Genomic DNA, 24,986 nt, shown 5'->3' with positions numbered 1-24,986 from the left:
GGAAGAAAGACGGGGAGTGACTGCTACTGGGTACATGGGTTCTTTCTGAAAAGATGAAAATCTTCTAAATTTAGATTACAATGGTGAACCCCATAAATATAATAAAGCCCTTTAAGCATTGTTTCCTTTCATCCTTACAAAATCCTTTAAGAGCCTAGGCTCTAGAGAAGAATAGCATTCACATGCAAGAAACCTTAAGGAATTATACAATATATGGGAAATATGGGACCAGATTGGGGGCAGGGGCAAGAGAGAAGCACTTGTGGAACAACCGTAAAGAAAGAGGCAGAAATCTATCAGTGCTTGATCAACCACCCATCTGAGAAGGGGTGGCACATGAGGCAGGGAGTACCATGAGGTGTTGCATTTGGCAACAATATTCAAATAGCTAGTGTAACTGAGGGAACAGTTGGTGAGTAGGTTTGAGCAAATCTTGCCTTCTTAGTCATCCAAGTCTTCCCGTGGGAAATTTCAGATGTCATGAACCATTTGCATCTATCAACATTTGGGGAAGCAAACAAGGGATCAAAGGACACACTGCCTAGGGATTCTGCAGCTGTACTCACTTATACCCACTTGTACCCACTTTATATCTAGCATAGAGAGTATATCAGGAATCTAAACTTAGGAATTTACTCATGCAACGTGTTAAGTACCTACCCTTTGCATGACAGATACTTTTCTAGATGCTAGGGTTACAACAGCAGACAACACAGAAAAGTCTCTTTCATAGAGCTTACAGTCTAAGGTTGGAAACAGGTAATAAACAAAAAAGCATATCCATGGGTGATAGATTGGGGGTGGCTCTACTTTCCTATTTTATAAAGTAGTAAGGCCTTCCTTATCAGAGACCTAAAGTGGAAATCCAGGAAAAGAGTATTCCAAGCAGAGGGAACAGATATGCAGACGACCTGAGGGACAGGTTTGTCTGATGTGATTGGGGAAGAAGAAGGAGTTTAGAGTGATTGTTGCAAAGGGATGAGCTGAGAGTCATAGGAGATGAGTTCAGAGAAAGGGCCTCTAGTAACAGTGCAGGGCCTTCCAGTTCAGGGTAAAGACTGTATTTTATTCTGTGTGTGATAAGGGTCATGAGCAGAAGAGAGACATGATTTGATTTTTGTCAGATCAAAACAAAGAAACGGTAGAAAGATGTTTTCAAAATTAAAGAGATATCAGATTCTACAAATTTTAAGCACTCATGGAGTACCAGGCAAAACTAACAATGAAAGTAACCCTTCAGTTTATTTTCAACCTTTGAAATAAATAACAAATATAATTCACATCTAGGCTAAAACAAAACAGAACAGGCTGTGTTCAAAGAAGAAAATTATTCTGGTCTTATAATTCTTTGCTGTAACCCTACATACCATAAGACAATGGAGAAATACCCACAGAGTTCTGAAAGAAAATAGGTATACCTAAGAATTATATACTTAGCCACATTGTCTTTCGAGCACAACAGAAGTAGTTTCAAACAAGCAGGAACTTAGAATGTATAATCCATGTACATTCCCCCTCAAAAAAATAATCTGCAGGTATAGGCTGAACAAATAACTAAGTCAACACATGTATGACTATCAAAAGAAGAGTTTAGACTATCAATAGTAAAATGTAATACACTACAATTTCCTTCATAAAAAGCATTTTTGTTAACTATTACATAAAAATTAAAGTTATAAATGTTTTATATGAAATTATATTAAATGTGTGAAAAGCAAATATGTAAGTGTATACATAATTCCTGGATAAATACACTGAGTAATTTTGAAGTTCTTTGTGTCTCTTTGTATTTTTCAAATTTTTTTGCAATTTTTAAAATCAGAAAGATAATATACTGTTTTAGCCTATTGTCATGCTACTGATAAAGACATACCCAAGACTGAGAAGAAAAAGAGGCTTAATTGGTCTTACAGTTTCACATAGCGGAGGAAATCCTCAGAATCATGGTGGAAAGAGAAAGGCACTTCTTACATGGTGGCAGCAAAACAAAATGAGGAAGAAGCAAAAATGGAAACCCCTGATAAACCCATCAGATCTTGTGAGACTTAGCATGGGAAAGACCAGACCCCATGATTTAATTACCTCCATCTGGATCTCTCCCAGAGCATGTGGGAATCCTGGGACATACAATGTGAGTTGAGATTTCAGTGGGGACATAGCCAAACCATATAACATACATTTTCAACAGTAAAGGAAGAAATTATTTGGTCATATTATTCTCTGGTATTTAGTAAAATGTTATGCTTTACATATTGTAAGAATAGAAAAATCGAATTTGTAGGTCATTAATGAAACATATAGATTCTTAATTTAGATATGGTTTTAGACTGTATCTAGCTGAACAGTTAAATCAGGTTTTAGCACTGAATTCCTTGTTCAAGTGAAGACTGATTATCATCATCATCAACAAAGCTATATCTGAGCACTTATTACTATGTACCAGGAAATTCTTTAACCATTTTACACGTAGTACCTAATTTAATCCTCACAACAAAGTGACTTTTCAGAAGAAACTGATGTACACAGTTGACATAACCCTCAATGCTCAGTGTTGCATGGAGGGTAAGTAGTGGAGACATATTTTTGTACTCATTCTCTGTGAACAAAGCCAGTGTCTTTGAAACTAAATAACATTCCATGGCAGACAGCCTTTAAAATAATTCTGAATAATCTCTACTTCCTACTATTCACCCCCTAGGGTAGTCCTCTATACTTGAACATAAACTTGACCTAATGACTTGCTTCTAATAACTAAAATACAACAAAAGTTATGATTTATCACTTCTGTGATTGGGTTATAAGATATTATAACTTATGTTGTTTTCTGACTCTTTTGCTTTCTTAGCTTGCACACTTTAATAAAACAAGACACTGTGTTGGAGAGGCCCACCTGTCAAGATACTGAAGGTAGCCACAGGCCAACTGCCAAGGAAGAAGTAAGTGTGATAACTTCTGAGAAACTGAACTCTGTCAACAACCATATGAGATAACATGGAAGCAGATCCTTCACCAGTTTAACTTTCAGATGAGACCAAGTCCTATATGACACTTTGATTTCAGCCTTATAAGAGACTCTAGGACTGAGGACCCACTGAAATCATGCTCAGATTACTGAATATGAATATGTTCTGTCATATGACAAAGAAGAATTAAGGTTTCAGTTGGAATCACATTTGTTAATCAGCTGACCTTAAGATAAAAGATTATGCTGGATTTCTAGTTCTGCTCAGTGTAATCAAGAGGACACATAAATGTGGAATAGGGAAGCAGAAGAATCAGAGTCATGAGAAATATACTTGGATAATGCCAACACAGAAGATGGAAGATAGCCATAGCCATGAAATGTGAGAAGCCTCTAGAAGCTTGTAAGAGATAGGAAAATGAAATCTCTCCTAGAGTCTCCAGAAAGAAAGGCTGTCTGCCAACGCCCAAATGAAACCCATATCCTGATCTATAAAAGCCTCTAAAATGACATATTTGCAACTGCACTGTTTTATGCACTAACTTTGGGGATAATTTATTGCAGAGGTGACGAATAAACACACTATGTCAAATAGAGGAAAAATTAATTTGCTAGTAGTCATTCTCCCCTGAACCTTAGCACCGAAGCAGTCCCTGAAGTTTTAACTTAGTGTTCCATAGGATGCAGTGTGAAGACCACTCTTCTGGAATTTATTCATTCTCAGGAGGTGAATAAATTCCTTTGAATAGTATCACTAATAGGAACTAAAATAATTGAGAAAGGAATCACTTAATTCTAGATGTCATTTGCCTTTGGGTCTATTAGTAAGATCTCTCAGGCCTGGTTGTCCATGTACGTTTTTCTTGTGTGCAGTATAGCATGAAAATTCCTTAGCCTCATAACTTGGGTTGTCATTCACCTGTACTGTGAGTTCTCCTATTTGCAAACCACTTACTACTGGTTGCCTCCCTTCATTGTAGAATCTTCACTTGTATCCCCACCCCACCACCCCAGATCCAGTTTTTATCTTTCACTACTGCTTTTGTATTTTTCCAACAAGCCAGTACAGTGATTTGGGGTCATGGTATCATTGAACTCTACCATCTACATGGTAAATTGTGAGTTTTCATCCATTATCATGTTTTTCTACTTATTATAGTGATGGTGCTAAGGTTTAAAAATAATTTATTTATTATTGTAAACAAATAAACTACATCCTAATGTCACTCATATTCTTTCACATGCTGAATGGTCCCTGCTAGGACAGAAAGGCCTGGAGTTTCTTGCAGCACATGGCATTGTATACATAGCTTGTCAGCCATAGCTCATTAGGACACACTTTGAAGTCAAGATCAGCATTTTGCAGGATTCCTAAATAACCCTTCCTTCCAACGACAAGTAATGCAGAGTGCACTCAAGTTTCTTGGGGAGATGCAGAGAGGGTGACCAGCACAGAGCACAGCACAATACATTCATTTCCCCTGACAAACATTTTTGTTTTCTCTCCAAGATGTTCTCCATGCTCCAATCTGCTCCTGTCCTTTCCAGCCAACAGACTGTCAACAGGTCTGACTTGTATCTTCCCCTTCTACTATGCTTCTAAAAAGGCCATTTTCTTGCCCCTAATTCAATTGTTTTTGCCAAGTTGAAAAACCCATTGATAAAGGATTAATATGTGTCTGAAGTTACTCACTACAAACTATTCACAGGTATTTTCTTGATAGCATGCCACACATGTGAATATTATCTATAAAGCTTGAAAGTGTTTGATCTAAAGCATAAATGGGCTTTGGCCAAGTCCTTTCCCCTTCTTTTCAAGTTGTAGCCATGTCACAATTACAACAAACATGTATAATTGACAGCCCAAGAGAACCAACAGGAGGTCATTTCTTCAGAGCTTGCCTTGGAAGGTTTCCAAATAAAAACAAAATAAAAAACATGGTTTCCTAAGCTCCTCATCAGGAGAAAGTTTCTGGAAAGCTGATTTCATGCCAACTGCCATCTTCTTTCCAAGTTTCTTTTGTTGCCAAAACATTTTCACTGGCCGAGTATCAGCAGCCTCCAAACAAAGACACAGAATTTTTGACCAAAATATTACAAAAATATTCACAGCTATTTCTTTGTTGGTTATATCTACATATTTGCATGCACTGTTGGACTTGTGACTGACTTAATTTAATGAAGAGACAGCTAAATTTACAAGTTCCACAATTCAAGTTCAAGTAGTTTAGATAAAGCTCATTTGTTCCTAGACAATTTAGTCCTCTTTATTATCTACCATAGGTAACAAGGCAGCAATGACCATCTAAGGTCATCACATGTAAATACTTCTGTTTCTTTTTTAAACTGAACTTTTCTAAACTAATTTTAACAATTACTTTCAATTTACTATCTCTCTGAAAAATTTTCTAAAAGCTAGTGCCAGTTTTTAAAGGGAATGCTTCTAGTTTTTCCCCGTTCAGTATGATATTGGCTGTGGGTTTGTTGTAAATAGATTTTATCATTTTGAGATACATTCCATCAATACCTAGTTTATTCAGAGCTTTTAGCTAAAAGGCTGTTGAATTTTGTTGAAGGCCCTCTCTGCATCTACTGAGATAATAATGTGATTTAGTCTTTGGTTCTGTTCATATGGTGGATTACGTTTATAGACTTGCATATGTTGAACCAGCCTTGCATCCCTGGGATTAAGCCTACTTGACTGTGGTGAATAAGCTTTTGATGGTCTGTTGGATTTGGTTTGCCAGTATTTTATTGAAGATTTTTGTGACAATGTTCATCATGTATATTGGCCTGTAGCTTCTTTTTTAGTTGTGTCTCTGCCAGACTTTGGTATCAGGATGATGTTGGTCTCACAGAAAGAGTCAGAGAAAATTCCGTCCTTTTGTATTGTTTGGAATAGTTTCAACAGGAAGGATACCAGCTCCTCTTCATATGTCTGATAAAATTTGGCTGTGAACCCATCTAGACCTGGACTATTTTTGGTTGGTAGGCTATTAATTGCTGCCTCGAGTTCAGACCTTGAATTGGTCTATTCAGGGCTTTAACTTCTTCCTGGCTTAGTCTTAGGAGTATGCAAATGTCCAGGAATTTATACATTTCTTCCAGATTTACTGGTTTATGTGCATAGAGCTGCTTGTAGTAATCTATGATGGTAGTTTGTATTTCTGAGGAATTGGTGATGATCTCCCCTTTATCGTTTTTTAATTGCATTTATTCAATTCTTCTCTCTTTTCTCTATTATTAGTCTAGCTAGCAGGCTGTCTATTTTGTTGATCTTTTCAAAAAACCAGCTCCTGGATTTATTGATTTTTTGAAGGGTTTTTTGTGTCTCTATCTTCTTCAGTTCTGCCCTCTGTCACCACTCTTATTCAATGTAGTATTGGAAGTTCTAACCAGAGCAATCAGGAAAGAAAAAGAAATAAAGGGCATTCAATTAGGAAAAGAAGAAGTCAAGTTGTCCCTATTTGCAGATGACATGATTACATATTTAGAAGACCCCATCATCTCAGTCCAAAACTTCCTTAAGCTGATTAGCAACTTTGGCAAACTCTCAGGATACAAAATCAATGTGCAGAAATCACAAGCATTCCTATACACCAACAGACAGACAGCCATATCATGAACAAACTCCCATTTACAATTGTTACAAAGAGAATAAAATATCTATGAATACAACTAACAAGGAATGTAAAGGACCTCTTCAAGGAGAGCTAGAAACCACTGCTCAACGAAATAAGAGAGGACATAAACAGGTGGAAAAATACTCCATGTTCATGGTTAGGAAGAATCAATATAGTGAAAATGGACATACTGTCCAAAGTAATTTATAGATTCAATGCTATCCCCATCAAGCTACCAATGACTTTCTTCACAGAACTGGAAAAAACCACTTTAAACTTCATATGGAACCAAGAGAGCTTGCATTGCAAAGACAATCCTAAGCAAAAAGAACAAAGTGGAGGCATCATACTACCTGACTTCAAACTATACTATGAGGCTACAGTAATCAAAACAGCATGGTACTGGTACCAAAGCAGAGATATAGAACAATGGAACAGAACAGAGGTCTCAGAAGCAATGCCACACATCTACAACCATCTGATCTTTGACAAACCTGACAAAAACAAGCAATGTGGATAGGATTCCCTGTTTAATAAATGGTGTTGGGAAAACTGACTAGTCATATACAGGAAGCTGAAACTGGATCCCTTCCTTACATCTTATACAAAATTAAATCCAGATGGACTAAAGATTTCAACATAAGAACTAACACCATAAACACCCTAGAAGAAAACCTAAGCAACACCATTCAGGACATAGGCACAGGCAAGGACTTCATGACTGAAACACCAAAAGCAATGGCAACAAAACCCAAAATAGACAAATGGGATCTAATTAAACTAACGAGTTTCTGCACAGTAAAAGAAACAATCATTAGAGTGATGAACCAGCAACCAACAGATGGAAAAAAATTTTTGCAATCTACTCATCTGACAAAGGGCTAATATCCAGAAGCTACAAAGAACTAAAGCAGATTTCCAAGAAAAAAACAAGCAAACCCATTCAAAATTGGGTGAAGGATATGAGCAGACACTTTTCAAAAGAAGACATATATGCAGCCAACAAACATATGAAAAAAAGCTCATCCTTATCAGTCATTAGAGAAATGCAAATCAAAACCACATTGAGATACCAACTCATGCTATTTAGAATGGCAATCATTAAAAAATCTGGAGACAACAGATGCTGGAGAGGACGTGGAGAAATACAAACACTTTTATACTCTTGTTGGGAGTGTAAATTAGTACAACCATTATGGAAGACAGGGTGGTAATTCATTGAGGATCTAGAAATAGAAATTCCATTTGACATGGCAATCCCATTACTGGGTATATACCTAAAGGATTATAAATCCTTCTATTATAAAGACACATGCACAGGTATGTTTATTGCCACACTGTTTATGATAGCAAAGACCTGGAAACAACCCAAATGCCCATTGATGATAGACTAGACAAGGAAAATGTGCCACATCTACACCATGGAATACTATGCAGCCATAAAAACCAATGAGTTTGTGTCCTTTGTAGTGACATGGATGAATCTAGAAACCATCATTTCAGCAAACTAACACAAGAACAGAAAATCAAGCACCACATGTTTTCACTCATAGGGGGTTGATGAACAATGAGAACACTTGGGCACAGGGAAAAGAACAACACTCACAGGGATAGGTGGGGATGTGGAGGGGAGGGGAGGGGAGGGGAGACAGAGCTGGGGGGGTGGGAAGGATGGGGAGGGTAAACACTGGGAGAAATGGCTGATGTAGGTAATGGTGAAAGGCAGGGAGGATGGAGACAGTAAACCACCATGGCATGTATGCACCTATGCAACAATCCTGTACCCCAGAGCCCAAAGTACAATAAAAAAAATTCTAAAAACCACTAATGGGGAAGAAAAATCTAAGCAAGATTTCATCACCTTCTTTTTCTTTTTTCTCCTATCCTTTCCCAGAGGGTACATGGCTGAAAACTAATAGCAGGAAAATGATAGAAAAAAAAATAAAAACTTAAAAGATACAATTTCACATAAGTGAAAACATACCATGTTATAATACTGACATATGCAAAATGCAGTTAGCTCCGTTCCCTTGTTTTCAGCCAGTATTAATTTATTTTCTTAATTGAGCTCTTACTATATTTTTTCCTTCTGGTAATAACTTTATATAGATTTTTATATTCAAATGGTCCATTCAAATACCTTGCCGAAGAGATGTGATCATTTGCCAGGAACATCTTAATTTGCTTGAAGAGAAAACATTTGTATGCATAAATATAACATTTTCCTTATGAATATTTAGAAATAAAGAGCTAGGTACCCAAAATCAGGCCCCAAATAGTGTGAAATTCCAAATATTGTTGGGGAAATTATCTATATCCCATATTATACTGGCAAATTTATCAACATGGAAATATATCTGAATATATCTACAATACATATTTTGTGACATATAAGGTGACATAATGTATTTTTTAATTAATTAATTATTTTTTGAATAGGAATATTCAGTTATAAATAAAATTACAAAGTTTCTGACTTTATGAAGCTTATTTTTAAAAGCAATGTTGTTAAACTGCTAGCTTAAACCCAACAGCGGGTCATAATATAAATTTATATGGTTATGACCAGAATTTAAAGACATGCATATATATATATATACACACACACACACACAGAGAAATTACATGCAATATGTATCTATGATATATATATTACAAATATGTAATATCTTTCTGTATATTTAGATATATATAATGTACGTGCACACCTGTGAAGAAATAAAATTTCAGAATTTATCTTTATCATGATGTTTTGTTACTCACATTTCATAAAGTTTGTGTGTGTGTGTGTTTGTGTGTGTGTGTACTATATCACTGTAAAAGTGTATTTTCTTTTTGCTTTGAATTGTGACCAAAACATGTAAAAACAGAAAAAGAAAAAAGCATCAAAAACAGAAAAAATGTAATAAGAAAGTAAACAAATAGCCAGGCTAAATAATATGATTCAGATACAGTAAATGTCTGGGGAGAAGAAGGACTTGGAGGTGCGTGGGAATGTTGTGAGGGATGAGATGGTCAGGGTCAGTCTGTGAAGGATGGTGACCATGAACTGAGACTTGGATAATGGAAATGAGCCATTTATGAAGAGAATGAAAAGAGTTTCACAGAGAGAAAAGCAAGCAAATATGAATGCCCTGATGTGGGAACGCATTTGGCTCAGCTAAGGAAGAGTCATGAGGACAACATGGCTAGATATGAGTGAGAGGAAAGTGAATGAGGTAAAGTTGGAAGGATGTGTAGAGCCCAGACTACAAGCTACATTATAAGCCATAGTAAAAATAATGGATTTTGGTCAATTGAAAGAGGAAGCCTTTGGAAACTTTGATATTAAAGAATATCTTGATGTAATCTAAATGTGTGAAGGTCAATCTGAATGTTATGAGCTAATAGAACATAAGATAGCAAGAATGGATATGTGCCTACTACTTAGAGCGTTATTATAGATATAAAAGTGAAGGAGGTCTGCAGCTAGAACTAGTTGGAGGTAGGAGAGATGGAGAGAAGGGTGAGGGCCAAATATGCTTTGGAGGAAGAACAGGTAAGTATTTATGGATTTGTCTATGTCCAGTATTTAGAGATTGTGGTAGAGTAAGAGAAATAAAGAAATCAAAGATAATGTCTGATAATCCATATACGGTAATATATTTTACTGTAATAAAAAAAGGCCAAGAGAAGAACAGGATTTGGCTGAGACGGTTGTACTTCTAGGTTTATTTAAAATGTGTGAGTTAGAGATGTCTAATGGACATGCTTTTCATCTATGTTACTGATTAAATCTTATAATTATAAGTTTACTTATGTAATTATTTGCTTATTGTTAAGTACAAAGTTTCTCAAGGCAGGGATCATCTCTGTTGTGTTGCATTAAGCCTTGCTTGCATAATGCCTGGCAGAGAGCAAGCATTCTGGGAATTCCTTGAATGCAGGACATATAAGTGTTTATATTAATGAAAAAATAAATGAATATTCATAATTAACTTTCCTTTGGTGATCATTTTTATCAAATAAACCAAGTTTTAATGGAAGATAGTTTTTACTTGCATAAGGATGAGCCAAGAACAATGAGAGGTCTACAAAGAACCAGGGAAATGGGTTCATTTACTGGTTAAATCACCTGCTTTCACACAGCTGTTTTCTAGAGCAATGGTTCTCAACTTTGGTGCACATTAGATACAACTGAAAGTCTTGTTGAAACAGGAATTACTGAGCCTATTCCCAGAATGTCTGTGGGGCCTGAGAATTTGCATTTCCACCAACTGCCCAGCTAACGCTGCTGGTCCAGGGAAAATCACTGCTCTAGCAAGCAGAAGTTTTGAATTTGCAGTTCATGGATCCTGGGAAGAAGCCTACCATTGGGCTATTGGGCATCTGTAGACATATCCCTGAGAGAATATATGCAGAGTTTTGATGTATAGGCTATTTGGCATTGTTCTAGGAATGCACTCAACATATTTGGTCAGATTCTCAAAGAATGCCTCCAAAATATAATTAACACTATGAATAGTGGTACTCAATAATGAATACATCAATCTAGCATGAATACATACTAGAACTACCAGGAATCTTGGCTCTTCTATTCAATTGCTGAAATCACTGAAATGTGATTTCAGGAAAAATAAGCCTTCTAAAATGGGGACAATGATAGTATTTACTTCATAGGATTGTTGTGGCAATCTAATAAGTTAATACTTGTAAATCATTTAAACCAGTATCTAGCAAGTGCTAAACAGGCAATTGTTAAATAAGATTAAAAATCCGGGCATGTTTTAAAAGGCCAAGACTCTATCCCTGGTGATTCTAATGTGCAGCTAGTGTTGAAATACACTATTCTGAAATGAGGAGAGCACAAGAGATCTATGAATGCCTTTCCTGATGGTGTCTGGTTAATTTTTCAGCGAACCAGACTTCCCTTCCCAGAGGAGCTTGGCTAGAAAAAATAGAGAGGACTAACAAGAGCTTTAGCATCCTAGGCAAGAATTTGCTTGTATAAAATTTAGAGTCATTGCTTGCTCACCTCATTTTCTTGTTGTATGGGAAGGGCTGAGAGAAATAAAGTGGAAGGAAAAAAATGGTTTTATCCACATGACTATTAATATTGTTTAAAATCATCATAAACAAAGACCTGTCCTAAAATAAGAATATGCCAATATTATAAAGAAATGATCAGAGAGGAAACTAATAACTGTGCTAGCCAGCCTTCAAGATGATACCAGTGATCCTTGACTTCTGGGGTTCATATCCTCCTACTCTCTCCCACACTGAACAAGCTGAACTGTGCAACCAATGAGATATTGTTGAAGTGACTGAGCATGGCTTCACAGCATAGATAATACAGATGGCAGCTTCTGCCTTTTCTCTTGCATTGCTCACTTTGGGAAAAGCCAGCAGTTGTGTCTTAGAGATGGTCAAGGAGTTTGTGAAGAGGTCCATGCTGAGAACAACTGAGGTTTCCTGCGGACAGCCTGCAACTACACAACAGCCATAGGAGTATGGCACCTAGGAAAGCAGTCCAGCCCACCAAGATTCAACAACAGCTAGTTATGTATGTTGCAAGCCACTATATTTTGGGATAATTCATTATATCATAATAGGTAACTGATACACTAATCCTAAACATTATATTTTTTAGGCATCTAAGCTGAGAGTTTCTCTTTTACTATTTGGTGCTACTGCAGGGGATCTGTTCACCAGATCCCTTAAGCTCACCAAAACTAAGTAGCTACTAAAACAATTAGCTGGAAAAGTGGGTATGTTGTATGGGGAAGAGAAAACAATAACCCAGTCTCAGCCTTAGAGTCTCCTGAGGCCTCACATAGGAGAGAAAGAAAAAAGCTGTCACACTTGAGTGAGTACCAAGCTCAACAGTTAGAGACCAGCTGTATATATGACAACATGTACTCTGAATTTACTTAACAAGAAACTTAAATTCTAATGCCAATTCAAATGAGAAATGTGAGAAAGCTCAGGGTTTTCTAGAAGCACAGAGGACCAGGTTTCTTAACCAAATCCTTGAATGTCAGTGTCCACTCTTGTTCCTTACTTCAAAACCAGAGGCAGAATTACATGATATAAAACTAGAATCTTGAGTTCAGGCAAGGATAAAATACTCATCAAGACCTTATGTTCTATTTATATGGTGACCATATATTAATTAAAAATATCTAAACAGGTAATGCTCCATACTCTGATTCTAATACCAGCTCAGTGGCCTTTTGGAAACTCACTTCCATTTACATGAGACTCTGCTAAAGCTCACTGTTGTATAATAGAAAAACAGACTTAAGAGTCATTGAAGTTATTAGCCACTGAACTTCTAATAACATCAGAACACACAGCTCTGTGTTCAAAAAATAGATTTGCTTGTACTACAAATGGGATGACATTCATAGCCTGAGAAGTTAGCTTAACCCTGTTCTTACCATTTGATTACTTTTTAAGTTAGACCAGAGAAAGTGGCTGACCAGTTAATTAAATACCTACTCTGATGTATTCATCTTTATCAAAAGAGCATGGAATATTACTCAGGTAAACATACTTTAATTATCCTTTACTGCTAAAGCTCACTGCTGTGTAATAGAAAAACAGACTTAAGAGTCATTGAAGTTATTAGCCACTGAACTTCTAATAACATCAGAACACACGACTATTTTCTACATGTCTATTTTTCTTCTGTTATTTAGAAACAAAATAATTTAGTCAGCATGTTTTTAGATTAATTACACAGAGTTTGCCTTCTCTATCCACTCCAGATATATAAAACAAATGGTTTCGACTTAACTGCAAGGGAGGGAGGTGGGCGGGTTGGAAGGGAACTGCCAGTGGAGGAAACTATGAAATGCACTATAAATGGGAAAAAGTATCTGTGCTTCCCAGTTTAGGCCAATGAAATTAACCGATGCTCTCCTTCAATGTAAAGATGAAAAGAGGCAAAAATCTCCTCAATTTCTGAAAAGAAGATGCTAATATGCTTCATTTCTTGCTTCCATTTTATTGTCTTTCATGTTTATTCTCACATGGCCACTTCCAGCTCATCAGTGTATGCAAGGTGCATTGGCCACCCACCCACCATCCAAGTTTTTAATTATAATGTGTTTATTTCCTTATTTTGATTTCAGATCTTTTGGAAGGGATAACCAGGACGCCCCAAATGCTTTCATGTGTTTCCTCTCTAGGCAAAACCTGAGTGCACCAGGTGCTCATAAGATATAGATAAAGAAAGGGCAGGGCAGACAGGATGTGGGAAGAAACCTGCAGAATTAGCAGAGCAAGGTGCGGCTGAAACACATCTGTCCACCTTGGTTTTGCCCTGCTTCTCAATGTTTATTCTCACTGATTTCCATTTCCCCACTAAAATGACATAGGGGATTTAATGGAATATTTTAAGACCTTGTATTAGACAGCCTGACAGCTTATTTTTATTAACCAGCCTGTGAAATCTGTTTGATGGCTAAAATGTGACTCTATCTTGTAAAAGCAGTGTTTTGCCATATGTTCTGTGGGCTGTGTTTGCTAATGTAAAATAGATTGTTATATATTAGAAAGCCTTTGGGTAATGGTTGAGGCTACAGGGCATTCTGATGAGCTGAAGTGTTATTCTTCTGTTGTGCAAATATCAATATGGACAATTAAACCTAGGAACAATGTACTTCAACATAGAATGTATTAGAAAACATATAGGAAATTTTAACAGTGTACAACTGCCTGAGTCTAACCTAAATGAAAACAATTCTGAAATGTGTAGCTAATCTATACACACATATTCATTTACACACGGCTTCAGTGCACCTTAGATTTTCATGACACCATAATTTATTGAGTACCTACTACACGCCAGGCTTGTGTTAAGGACTGACACATGGTTAACATAGTTCTTTTTTTTTTTTTTTTCAAAAAGCTCTAATCTCATATAATTGAAAATGTCACTAATAAGACCATCTATTCCACTAAAAACATTAAAACATTTTAATCCTCAAAATATATATGAAGTATGCTGAATCATGGTCTATTACTCATTGATAATATGAAAAATACTGTCATGCAAAATTGTACCTAAGTCCCCAGTTATATTTACTCTAAGATTAATAAAACTTAAATGGTAAAGTTAATTATCAACTTTCTATAACATTTGGCTTATACAACATTATGATACAAAAAACAATAAATGTTACAAAATATACTGAGTTTTGTTCTACTCAAGCAAAATGGGAGAACAGTGAAACACAAAGATGTTGCGCTCTTGAAATGTTCCCAAGGTCACACAGCAAAAGAAGGTCACAACTTGATGTCTCCTCTACTGCCCTTTCTGCTAATCCACTGAGTTGAGATTACCTGGTAAACTTTGTAATTTATTTATTCAACAAGTAGTTATAGAGTAGCCTCTATTTTCTAGGCATCATTATAGATGACCTAGATAGGTTGGTAAGAATCATAGACAAAATTACATTGTGGCAAAAAAGACATAAGAAACAATCAAATGAACAAACAAATAAAATATAATTAGCTGTTATGCAGCAGATTAAAGTAGTTATTCCTGGGAGCTATTACAGATAATGTGGTGAGGAAAATCTTCTCTGAGGAGGTGTTGTTAGCTGAGTCCTACACGACTGCCTATGAAGATTGGTTGGAAGAAAAATTCAGGCATGAGAGCAGCAGGCCAAAAAATCCCTCATGCAGGAATAAACTTTTATTATCATGAAGACAATAAAGAAATCAATGATAACCCATACATGCTTAAGTCACTGGATAAATGGTGGTACCAATAACTGCTATAGAGAGCAGCAGGGAAGAGCAGGTTCTGACAGAGGAGATTAACAATCTTTATCAACCCTAAAACATTTTCAGATGCCTGATAGACTTTCAAGAAGGGAGAAAGAACGTAGAGTATATGCCTAGGGTAGTAAATACTATCTGAAAAAAAAGTATTTGCTGAGTAGACTGGTGGTTCATGTCTGATTTAAGAGAATTCTGGGGTCTCAAAGAGACAGTGAAAGCAGAGATGTAAAAGGAAGTGGTTAATAGGAGGTGAAGATGGAAGAGATAGGAAGGGCTGGGTCATTAATAAACGGGAGAAGAAACATCTCATTGCAAAGCAAGGAATTGTACCCCTGGGCAGTTCTGGTGTGATTTTAAAGATCAGATAAACCTCTCTATTTGTGAGTGGGACAGCTTGACTTTATCAGAAAACTAGGTATTATGATCCATTGTGTACTTTTTTTTTTTTCTGAATAAGGAAAAGTGAATGTTCCCTCTGCATCTTGGTCCAGGAAAGCTATTAAACAGTGGCATGATTAACATGAACTCTCTAAAACCTGTCTTAACTCTCCCAACCTATTTTCCAGTTTGCAATCAAAACAATTTTGCTAAGTTGCACATCTAAACAAGACATGCACCTGCTGAAAATCCTTTATAAGACTTTATTTCTCAGAGTCAAACTCCTCATGATGGTCCACAAGGCCCTGTCTGCTTGTCCCTGTTAATTTCTCCTGTCTTACTTCTTGCTACCCTTTTCTCACTCATTGGGCCCACTGAGTTCTCTTATCAAATACCCCTTGTGCTCTCTCTAATTGCTAGTGCTCTGTCCTACCAAAAGTTCTTCTTACTCCTACCTATCCTTTAGGTCTTATCAAGGTTACATTTTCTTAGAGGAAGTCTCTAGTAAACTTGCCTTCTCCCCTAGCCCCAGGTCTGATGTAGGTGCTTCTCCAGACATTCTGTCATCATTAGTCCTCACCACTCCATATTGCAACTGTCTGCATTCCTGTAGTCCTTCTCCATGATCTCGATAAGGGTAGGGACCAGGGTTACCTGTTCACTGTTGCATCCCCTACATCCAGTGTACCAATGTTCATTTAGCATCTATGGGCTCAATATATATTTGTTGAACAAGTACAAAGAAAGTTTTCTATGAGGTTGTCAGTTTCAAGAGGACAGTAACTTGATGTATGGTTCTATATCTAACTGTAAACACAGTATGGGTACACAGAGAATATTTCTAGAATTGTTAAACTTAGAGCTGTATTTCTCTTTCTTACATTGTATGATTTATACTTATAAAAGGTGGAGTTTTGGGTGAAGAACCCTGCCATCGCTCTTGTGTAAACTTGGTAGGATTTTGACCTGCCTTCCCATGGATACTATTTCCAAGTCCACATAGACAAATACCTGGACTAAATATTCACCCATGCCCTCAATATGGCCTGTTTTGGTAAACGAACTACCATAGGGTATTCTTGCATATGAGCATAATCCTATCAGTGAAATACTTTTATAATCCCAGAACTTAGACCATATAATTACAAACATATATACTTCTTGAGGGCTTTTTGAGTACTTTGAGACCCTATCTTCCTATCATATGAAAATAAGTTTTAGGACTAAACTGATTGATCACAATAATTAATGTTTTAATTCTTAACATTTAAAGCCAAGAACACAAACTCACCATTTAACTCTAACATGTATTCTAATCAGTATAAATATTTATAATTACCTTCTAATGCATATTTCATATCCAGAGCAAAAAGAGTCCACATAATTTCAGCACTTATTTTTCCCATGTTCAGTTCTTGAGGAAACCTAAAACCAAACACATTTTATTAGTGTATGAAAAAGAACAACATACTCCTAAACCAAAATACATCATTTTACAAATATACCACAGTAGTTATTGTATAGTTCATAAATACTTTTATTTATGACATTTCTCTTTATGAACTTTCATAAGTAGGACAAAACTTACACAGTAGGTTTTAATGTTAAAAAATTATTGGGCAGTAAGAAAATAGACTTCATTATATCAGTGCCAAACTAATGGTGCCTGGGGCTCCCTAGGGATGTCTTCTGATGATTGTTTGTGTCTCAAGAGCTCCTTCAGTTTTATCAAAGAGGACTTTGACTTTCTCCTCTTCTCCTCCCCCTCCCCCTCCTCCTCCTTCCTTCTTTCTCCTTCCTCCTTCCTCTTCCTCTTCTCCTTCTTCCTTCTTTCTTCTTCTGACAGAGTCTCACTCTGTCACCCAGGATGGAGTGCAGTGGTGCAATTTTGGCTTACTGCAATCTCCGCCTTCCAGGTTCAAGTGATTCTCCTGCCTTAGCCTCCCAAGTAGTTGGGATTACAGGTGTGTGCCACCATGCCAGACTAATTTTTGGTATTTAGTAGAGATAGGATTTCACCATGTTGGTCAGGCTGGTCTGGAGCTCCTGATCTCATGTGATCTACCCACCTTGGCCTCCCAGAGTGCTGGGATTATAGGCAGGAGCCACCAGGCCCAGCCAATTCCATCTTTTCATGTTTCATTTTTGAGGATAGATCAGATGAAGCTGAATAGCAAACACCATATGACACTACAAAAATCACACCTTATATATGTCCCTCAACCATTTTCTTTGAAGCAAACTTAAGTACTTCTGTTTTTTTCTATTATCTGTTATCATCATGTGAATTACTTCAACAAAGAATCCTCAATCCCTCTGGCAAAATAGCCCATGGTAGACACCCACTAATCTGTACCCCAGAATTGCCAGGCAGGTCTGCATTTTAGACTAAACGAGTTTAGGTTGAAAACAAGATTCTGACTGCTTCTAAAAATGTATTTATTTTTTTCCATATGTTTTCAGTTTCATGATAAGACTCCTAAGTAACATAAGCCAAATGAATATGATGGCTGAGTCCTTTTATTACAATGTAAACACTCACATCATGCCAGAATGTAAGACTAGAAGTATTTTCTCTCTAGATGTAAAATGCATATAGACATTTACACATGAATAAAAATATTTATATCAAGGAAGAGAAATAGCTCTCACATTCATCTACATTTGTGAGTCCAAATGAAAAAAAGAGTATAATCCTCTATGGAAAGTGTTGCCTAAGAAATATGACCTCAGGACAACCTAAATAAGAAAAGACTACTGACACATACAGAACTACTCTAGTCCATATATTTCCCTCACAATCACAGTGTGTTGCATCAGTCTCCCTTACTGACTGCCAATTTTAGCAACTTGCCTAATAAGACATTTGACTTTAAAACCTAAATCCAGAGCTTTACAAGTATTTGTCAAGTATTTAAGTTCAGAATGCTTCTCAAAAAATTTAACAAACCTGAACACATGTAAATTGGTTTTCAATATTAAATTTTACTTTATTGATATAAAAATAACCCTAGACAAACAATTTATTTCAAAAGGATTAGTTTGAGCATAAATATTAGCATTATACATTTTATAGGTCATTATATTTTATGTAATTAGTATGCAGCATCAAAATTATAAGTGATATAGTAAGAGTGCTTTATGCTTATAAAAGGGCAAAAATGCTTAATTATTTTAATTTATTTGAATAAAAAATAAAGTAAGATTATATTAGCTTTACAATACAAGATACAAGAAACACAAAAAAGACTAAAGAATCTCTTATAGACATGGATGTAAAAATCAACAAAAAATACCAAATTTAATCTCACAATATATAAAAAGAATAACACATTATGATCAAGAGAAGTTTATCCCAAAAATTCAACATCAATTCAACCTTCAAAAATGAATCAACATAATTTACTGTATTATTAGACTATGGAAGAAAAATTTTATGATCGGCTCAATAGATGCCAGAAAGGTATCTGACGAACTTCAACTTCCACTCGTGATGTAATTAAAGTGAACTTTCTTAACCTTATAAAGAGAATCTACAAAACCTTACTGCTAAAATTACAGATAAGTCTCATATTTGATACTTAAGGATGAAGGCAATTATGTTGACTCTCAGTATTTCTATGGAACATTGTACTGGAGTTCCTAAATTCTGTTAAAATGCAAGAGAAATATGTAAGAGGCATATAGATAACACAGGAAGAAATAAAACTATTCACAGATAACATGATTATCTACATAAAAAATGGCATACTAAAAATTGACTCCATAGAAAATGTCTAAAAAACTAATTTAAAAAGCTACTGAACAGGTCACAAAATACAAAATCATCTATATCTACATACTAACAATAAATTTTTGAAAATCAAAATTAAAATAAAAGTATGCTTTATAATAGCATCTGATATGATTTTGCTCTGGGTCCCCATTCATATCCCATCTCAAATTATAATACCTCCATGTTGAGGGAGGGATCTGAAATCCCAATGGATGTAGGGAGAAGGGTGACTGGATCATAAGGGTGGTTTCCTCCATGCTCTTCTTATAGTGAGTGAGTACTCAGGAAATTGGATGTTTTTAAAAGTGTTTGGCAGTTCTCTCCTGTGCTTTAATCTCTCTCCTCCTGCCTTGTGAAGGAAGTGCCTGCTTCCCCTTTGCTTTCCACCATGATTATGTTTCCTAAGTCCTCCCTCACCATGTGGAAATGTGAGTCAATTAAATCTCTTTTCTTTCTAAATTATTTAGTCTTGGGCATTTTTTTTTAGATGGGGTCTCTCTCTGCCACCCAAGCTGGAGTGCAGTGGTGTCATCTCGGCTAACTACAACCTCTCCCTCCCAGGTTCAAGGATTCTCCTGCCTCAGTGTCCCGAGTAGCTGGGACTACAGGTATGTGCCTTATAGCAGTGTCAAAATAGACTAATGCAGCATAAAAAAGTATTAAATGCTTAGTTATAAATCTAAAATAATATGTTTAAGATTTACATAAAGAAAACTATAAAGTATTGAGAAAAGAAATGAACTAAGGCCTAAATAAATAAATTGTCTTTATAGACTCATATACTCAATAAAATTAGAATTTTATCTTTTCTCAAATTGATTTAGACTTCATGCAATCTCAATCAAAATTCCAGTAGAATTTCATGTGGAAATTAGACTGATTCTACAATAGACACAGCAAAGTAAAAACATCAGAAGCCAAAAAATACTTTTCTAAGGTCAAGTACAAACATTGCTTGTATTTGCAGCTTTCTATGAAACTATAATAATTCATACAGAATGTCTTCAAATATAAGACTGGCTAATTTTCAACATGTGTAACAGTCTGTCAGTGAAGAAAGGATAGTCTTTTCAACAATTGATGCTAAAATACTTGAATATCCACATGCAAAAAAAAACAAAAAAGGATTTTGACTCATACCTTACAACAAATTAAAAATTTAACCTTAAATAAACCATAGATAGACCAAAATGCCAACCCTAAAACTACAAAACTTCTAAAAGAAAACACAGTAGAAAATCTTTGCAACCTTGTATTAGGCAAAAATTGACTAGATGTAATTCAAAATTGTGATCCATAAAATAGAATATTAATAAATGGAACTTAATGAATTAAAATCTGATCTTCAAAAGACATTGTTGAGAAAACAGATAAGCCACGGACAGGGAGAAGAAAATTTGCAAAACATGTGTCTGATAAAAGACTTATATCCAAGATACATACATCACACTAAAATCTCAATAATAGAGTAAAAAATTACCCAATGAAAATAGGCAAGTGATTTGAATGACACTTCAGTAGAGAAAAAAATTAGATGTGAAATAAGCACATGGAAATAGGCTCAACATTGTTAGTCATTAGATACTTGCCAATAAAACTATGAAGTGATACCACTATATCTAATACAATAGCTTTTAAAAAAAGGCAAAAGCCCAACAATATTAAGGGCTAGCAAAGATGCAAGGATGCAGAGGAGCTGAAACTCTGACACACTGCTTTTGAGAATGAAAAATATTATAATTGTTATGGAAAGCATTTTGGCAAATGACATTTTTCAAAGAATTAGAAAAAAAGTATTCTAAATTCACATGGAACCAAGAAATAACACAAATAGACAAAACAATCTTAAAAAAAATTGCTGGGCGCGGTGGCTCAAGCCTGTAATCCCAGCACTTTGGGAGGCCGAGGCGAGTGGATCACGAGGTCGAGAGATCGAGACCATCCTGGTCAACATGGTGAAACCCCGTCTCTACTCAAAATACAAAAAATTAGCCGGGCATGGTGGTGCGTGCCTGTAATCCCAGTTACTCAGGAGGCTGAGGCAGGAGAATTGCCTGAACCCAGGAGGCGGAGGTTGCGGCGAGCCGAGATTGCGCCATTGCACTCCAGCCTGGGTAACAAGAGCAAAACTCCATCTCAGAAAAAAAAAAAATAAATAAAAATAAAAAGCCACAGATATTTCTCCACATCCTCTCCAGCATCTGTTGTCTCCAAATTTTTTAATGATCGCCATTCTACCTGGCGTGAGGTGCTATTTCTATGTGTTTTCTTGTGCACAAATTAAATTCTCTAATGTATAGCTCCACTTCTTCATTTTCAATGCAGTAATAGCTTAACCTAATCTACCATCTATAAAGAGGAGGTTTAGCGAAATAACTAATCCACTCCACCATTACGTGACTGTCTCTGGTTTTCAATTTGCAGCAATTTACAAAGCACAAATGTTTTAAATCTTGAACCTTATGAGACACAATAATTTAACAACCCAATTTATTATCTTGCAAATTTATTAGTGAAATAAGGAAAACATAATCTGCCACTGACAAATTTGATAATAGTAATTCATCAGTCACAATGGATACAATTAGAATCCATTAAATGAGAAGTATTATTTTGATATGCAGTTTGTCTTTGAAGAAAAGTATGTTAATTATAACAAATAAGTAAGCTACGATTCTGTGTTACTGCCTGTCATTTACGCAACTGAAATTTCTTTGTCATAACTAGAACTTTGTAGAGTTTGTTATGCCCTTTTCACATTATAAAACATATTAAGCTTTTGTTAGTACATTCTGCACTTAAAATACTTGACATGCATTAGTGCAATTAACTGCTATTACCATGAACGTAGTGAACAATTAAGCATACATTTTAGTAATCAGGATTCCACTAGTAAATTACAAGCTAGTCTTACAAATTAATGCCATGGTGAAAGTTTTTCCTTTTGTACTTAGGTTCTCTTGTACCATGAAACAAGTTCATCATAAATGCCATTTAAAGCCAATCACCCTTTTATCTTTTGGGTTTCTCTTTGTTTCATTTACAACCCAAGGCATTATTTTAATAAACTGTGATCCTTAAGAATATATTTAGTTTTAGCATGAAAAATAAAATTGTGAATCTATCTCGATTAATTTTTTTTTTTAAGACAGGTTCTTACTTTGTTGTCCAGGCTGTTGCCCAGAGCGTTCCCTTGGCTCACTGCAGCCTCCACCTCCTGGGCTCAAGCAGACCATTCTACCTCAGTCTCCTTAACAACTGGGACTACTGGCATGTAGCAAAATGCCTGGCTAATTTTTGTATTTTTTTGTTGTTGTTGTTAAGACGGAATCTTGCTATGTTTCCCAGGCTGATCTCAAACTCCTGGCCTCAGGAAATCCTCCTGCCTTGGCTTCCCAAAGTGCTGGGATTACAGGCATGAGCCATTGCCCCTGGTTCCCACTTTTTGAAAGTTTTTATTTATTTATGTCAGAGACAGGATCCTGCTCTGTCACCCAGGCTGGAGTGCAGTGGTACAATCACAGCTCACTTCAGCCTTGAATTCCTGGGATCAAGAGACCCACCTGCCTCATCCTCCCAAGTAGTTAGGACTAGCAGCATAAGTCCAGCTCTATGTTAACTATTGAAATCAGCATTGCATAAGACAATAAAAATACCATCTGTCAGTATGACAAAGGAGTTGGACATGGGCAGAGACAACCTAAATAACTTGTGTAATGTGCATGGGGTAAATAATCAACAGAATTTACTGAGTTTAGATAACTGTTTCTTAAGCTGCAACACCTGGTAAAAGCAAGTCTTCATGTTCACATTGCAGGGCAGGGAGCTTAAGGCAGTAGAGCAGAGATGAAGATTTCCATGGTGGAGTATCTACTCAATGAAGGCACTAGGCCAGGTGCTTTCTGTGCATTATCTCTGCAAATCCTGATATGGTCTCATAAGTTAAGTTTTGCTTTCTAATTTCTAAAACATAGGAAACCTAAAAGATATTGCAATCAGATCCAGATTAATCATTAAAATATCAGAAAAACGTTCAGCAGGATTAACACTCATCATCTTATGTGATCATTTTGTTAACATTAACCCTTTTGTTATTTCAAAGGGTTGCTTAAATTTGATTCTGCTTATTACTGATATGTGATTTTGGGTAAGTTAGTCCCCTCAGTGCTTCAGTTTCATCATCTGCAATTTGGGGAAGACAATGGTGCTGATATAATTAGAATACATTTATAATTAAACATGAAACGGCCGGGCGCGGTGGCTCAAGCCTGTAATCCCAGCACTTTGGGAGGCCGAGGCGGGTGGATCACGAGGTCAAGAGATCGAGACCATCCTGGTCAACATGGTGAAACCCTGTCTCTACTAAAAATACAAAAAAATAGCTGGGCATAGTGGCGCATGCCTGTAATCCCAGCTACTCAGGAGGCTGAGGCGGGAAGAATTGCCTGAACCCAGGAGGCGGAGATTGCGGTGAGCCGAGATTGCGCCATTGCACTCCAGCCTTGGTAACAAGAGCGAAACTCCGTCTCAAAAAAAAAAAAAAAAAAAAAAAAAAAAAAAAAAGAATTAAACATTAAACTGTAAAAATGCTTAGAATAGCGCCTGGCTCTAGTTAATTCTCCATGGTTCCCTATATAATGATTATGACATTTATAACACGTAAATATCTAGTTGTAACAAGAGTAACAACCCTTGAAACATTCAAGGCCAACTCTTTTTCGCCTCTGTGATATGTGGTCAGGGAGGTAGAAAACTGAAATCTTCGGAGGCATTTGAATTAGCACAATTATTGGTAAGCATTATTTGACAGTACTCTTGTGCATTTAGAAAAGTATTTGAATTCTTTCCATATAGAGTATTATTTTGGGAAACTGCAGAGAAACATACTTAATCTGATTTAAAATTCAAAATGGCTATAATCAACATGAGTAGCAATTTTTTAAATTACTTTTGAAATTTTACTTTATATCGTTAGTGTGTCAGGTAAAATTTTATAGCAGATCTGTGGGTTTTTTCACTATCTGTTCTGCGCATTGTGAACTCTAGGTCTGCAAAACTTATCACTTGTATGAAACGAACTGTTCGCCTAGATGCTAAGAATTCAAATTAAAGCTTTTTTTTTTTTTTTAACATTTCAACAGCAAATGAACTGCAACTATATTGGAATACATGTGTCATTCCATATAATATTATATTAGGTTAGTTTTGCTAATTTGGTACTATAAATCAGAGGCTCAAGTAACTACAAATAATTAAAAAGTAATTTTTGTAAGGATACTTTGGGTAATGGAAAAAAAGATTAAATTGCATTACCATGTTTTATTAGGAACCAAGAAAACTGAACTCCGTCAACTGGAGTCAAATCCCTGGAGTCAGGACTTATAGACCCTCAGACAAGATAGACAAGATGCTCCTTCAGAGTTTCAGGCAGCACTGAGGAGTGCACTGAGTTACCACAGATGAGGATCTTGATGCA

General features: G+C 36.1%; 1 protein-coding gene across 1 annotated transcript in view; it reads right to left on the bottom strand.

Annotated features, from left to right (window-relative positions):
- The window catches only part of UNC13C (unc-13 homolog C), a 640,690-nt gene that overhangs the window by 205,187 nt on the left and 410,517 nt on the right, over positions 1–24,986 (bottom strand). Inside the window, exon 18 of the mRNA XM_054239666.2 lies at positions 17,075–17,160. Coding sequence (XP_054095641.2) covers positions 17,075–17,160 — 86 coding nt within the window. The remainder of the gene's footprint in view (positions 1–17,074; positions 17,161–24,986) is intronic.

This window comes from Callithrix jacchus, chromosome 8 (assembly GCF_049354715.1).
Source record: "Callithrix jacchus isolate 240 chromosome 8, calJac240_pri, whole genome shotgun sequence".
In the NCBI taxonomy this organism is placed as follows: Eukaryota; Metazoa; Chordata; class Mammalia; order Primates; family Cebidae; genus Callithrix; species Callithrix jacchus.
The sequence above is the reverse complement of the archived record's forward strand: the minus strand, read 5'-3'. Positions and strand labels throughout refer to the sequence as shown.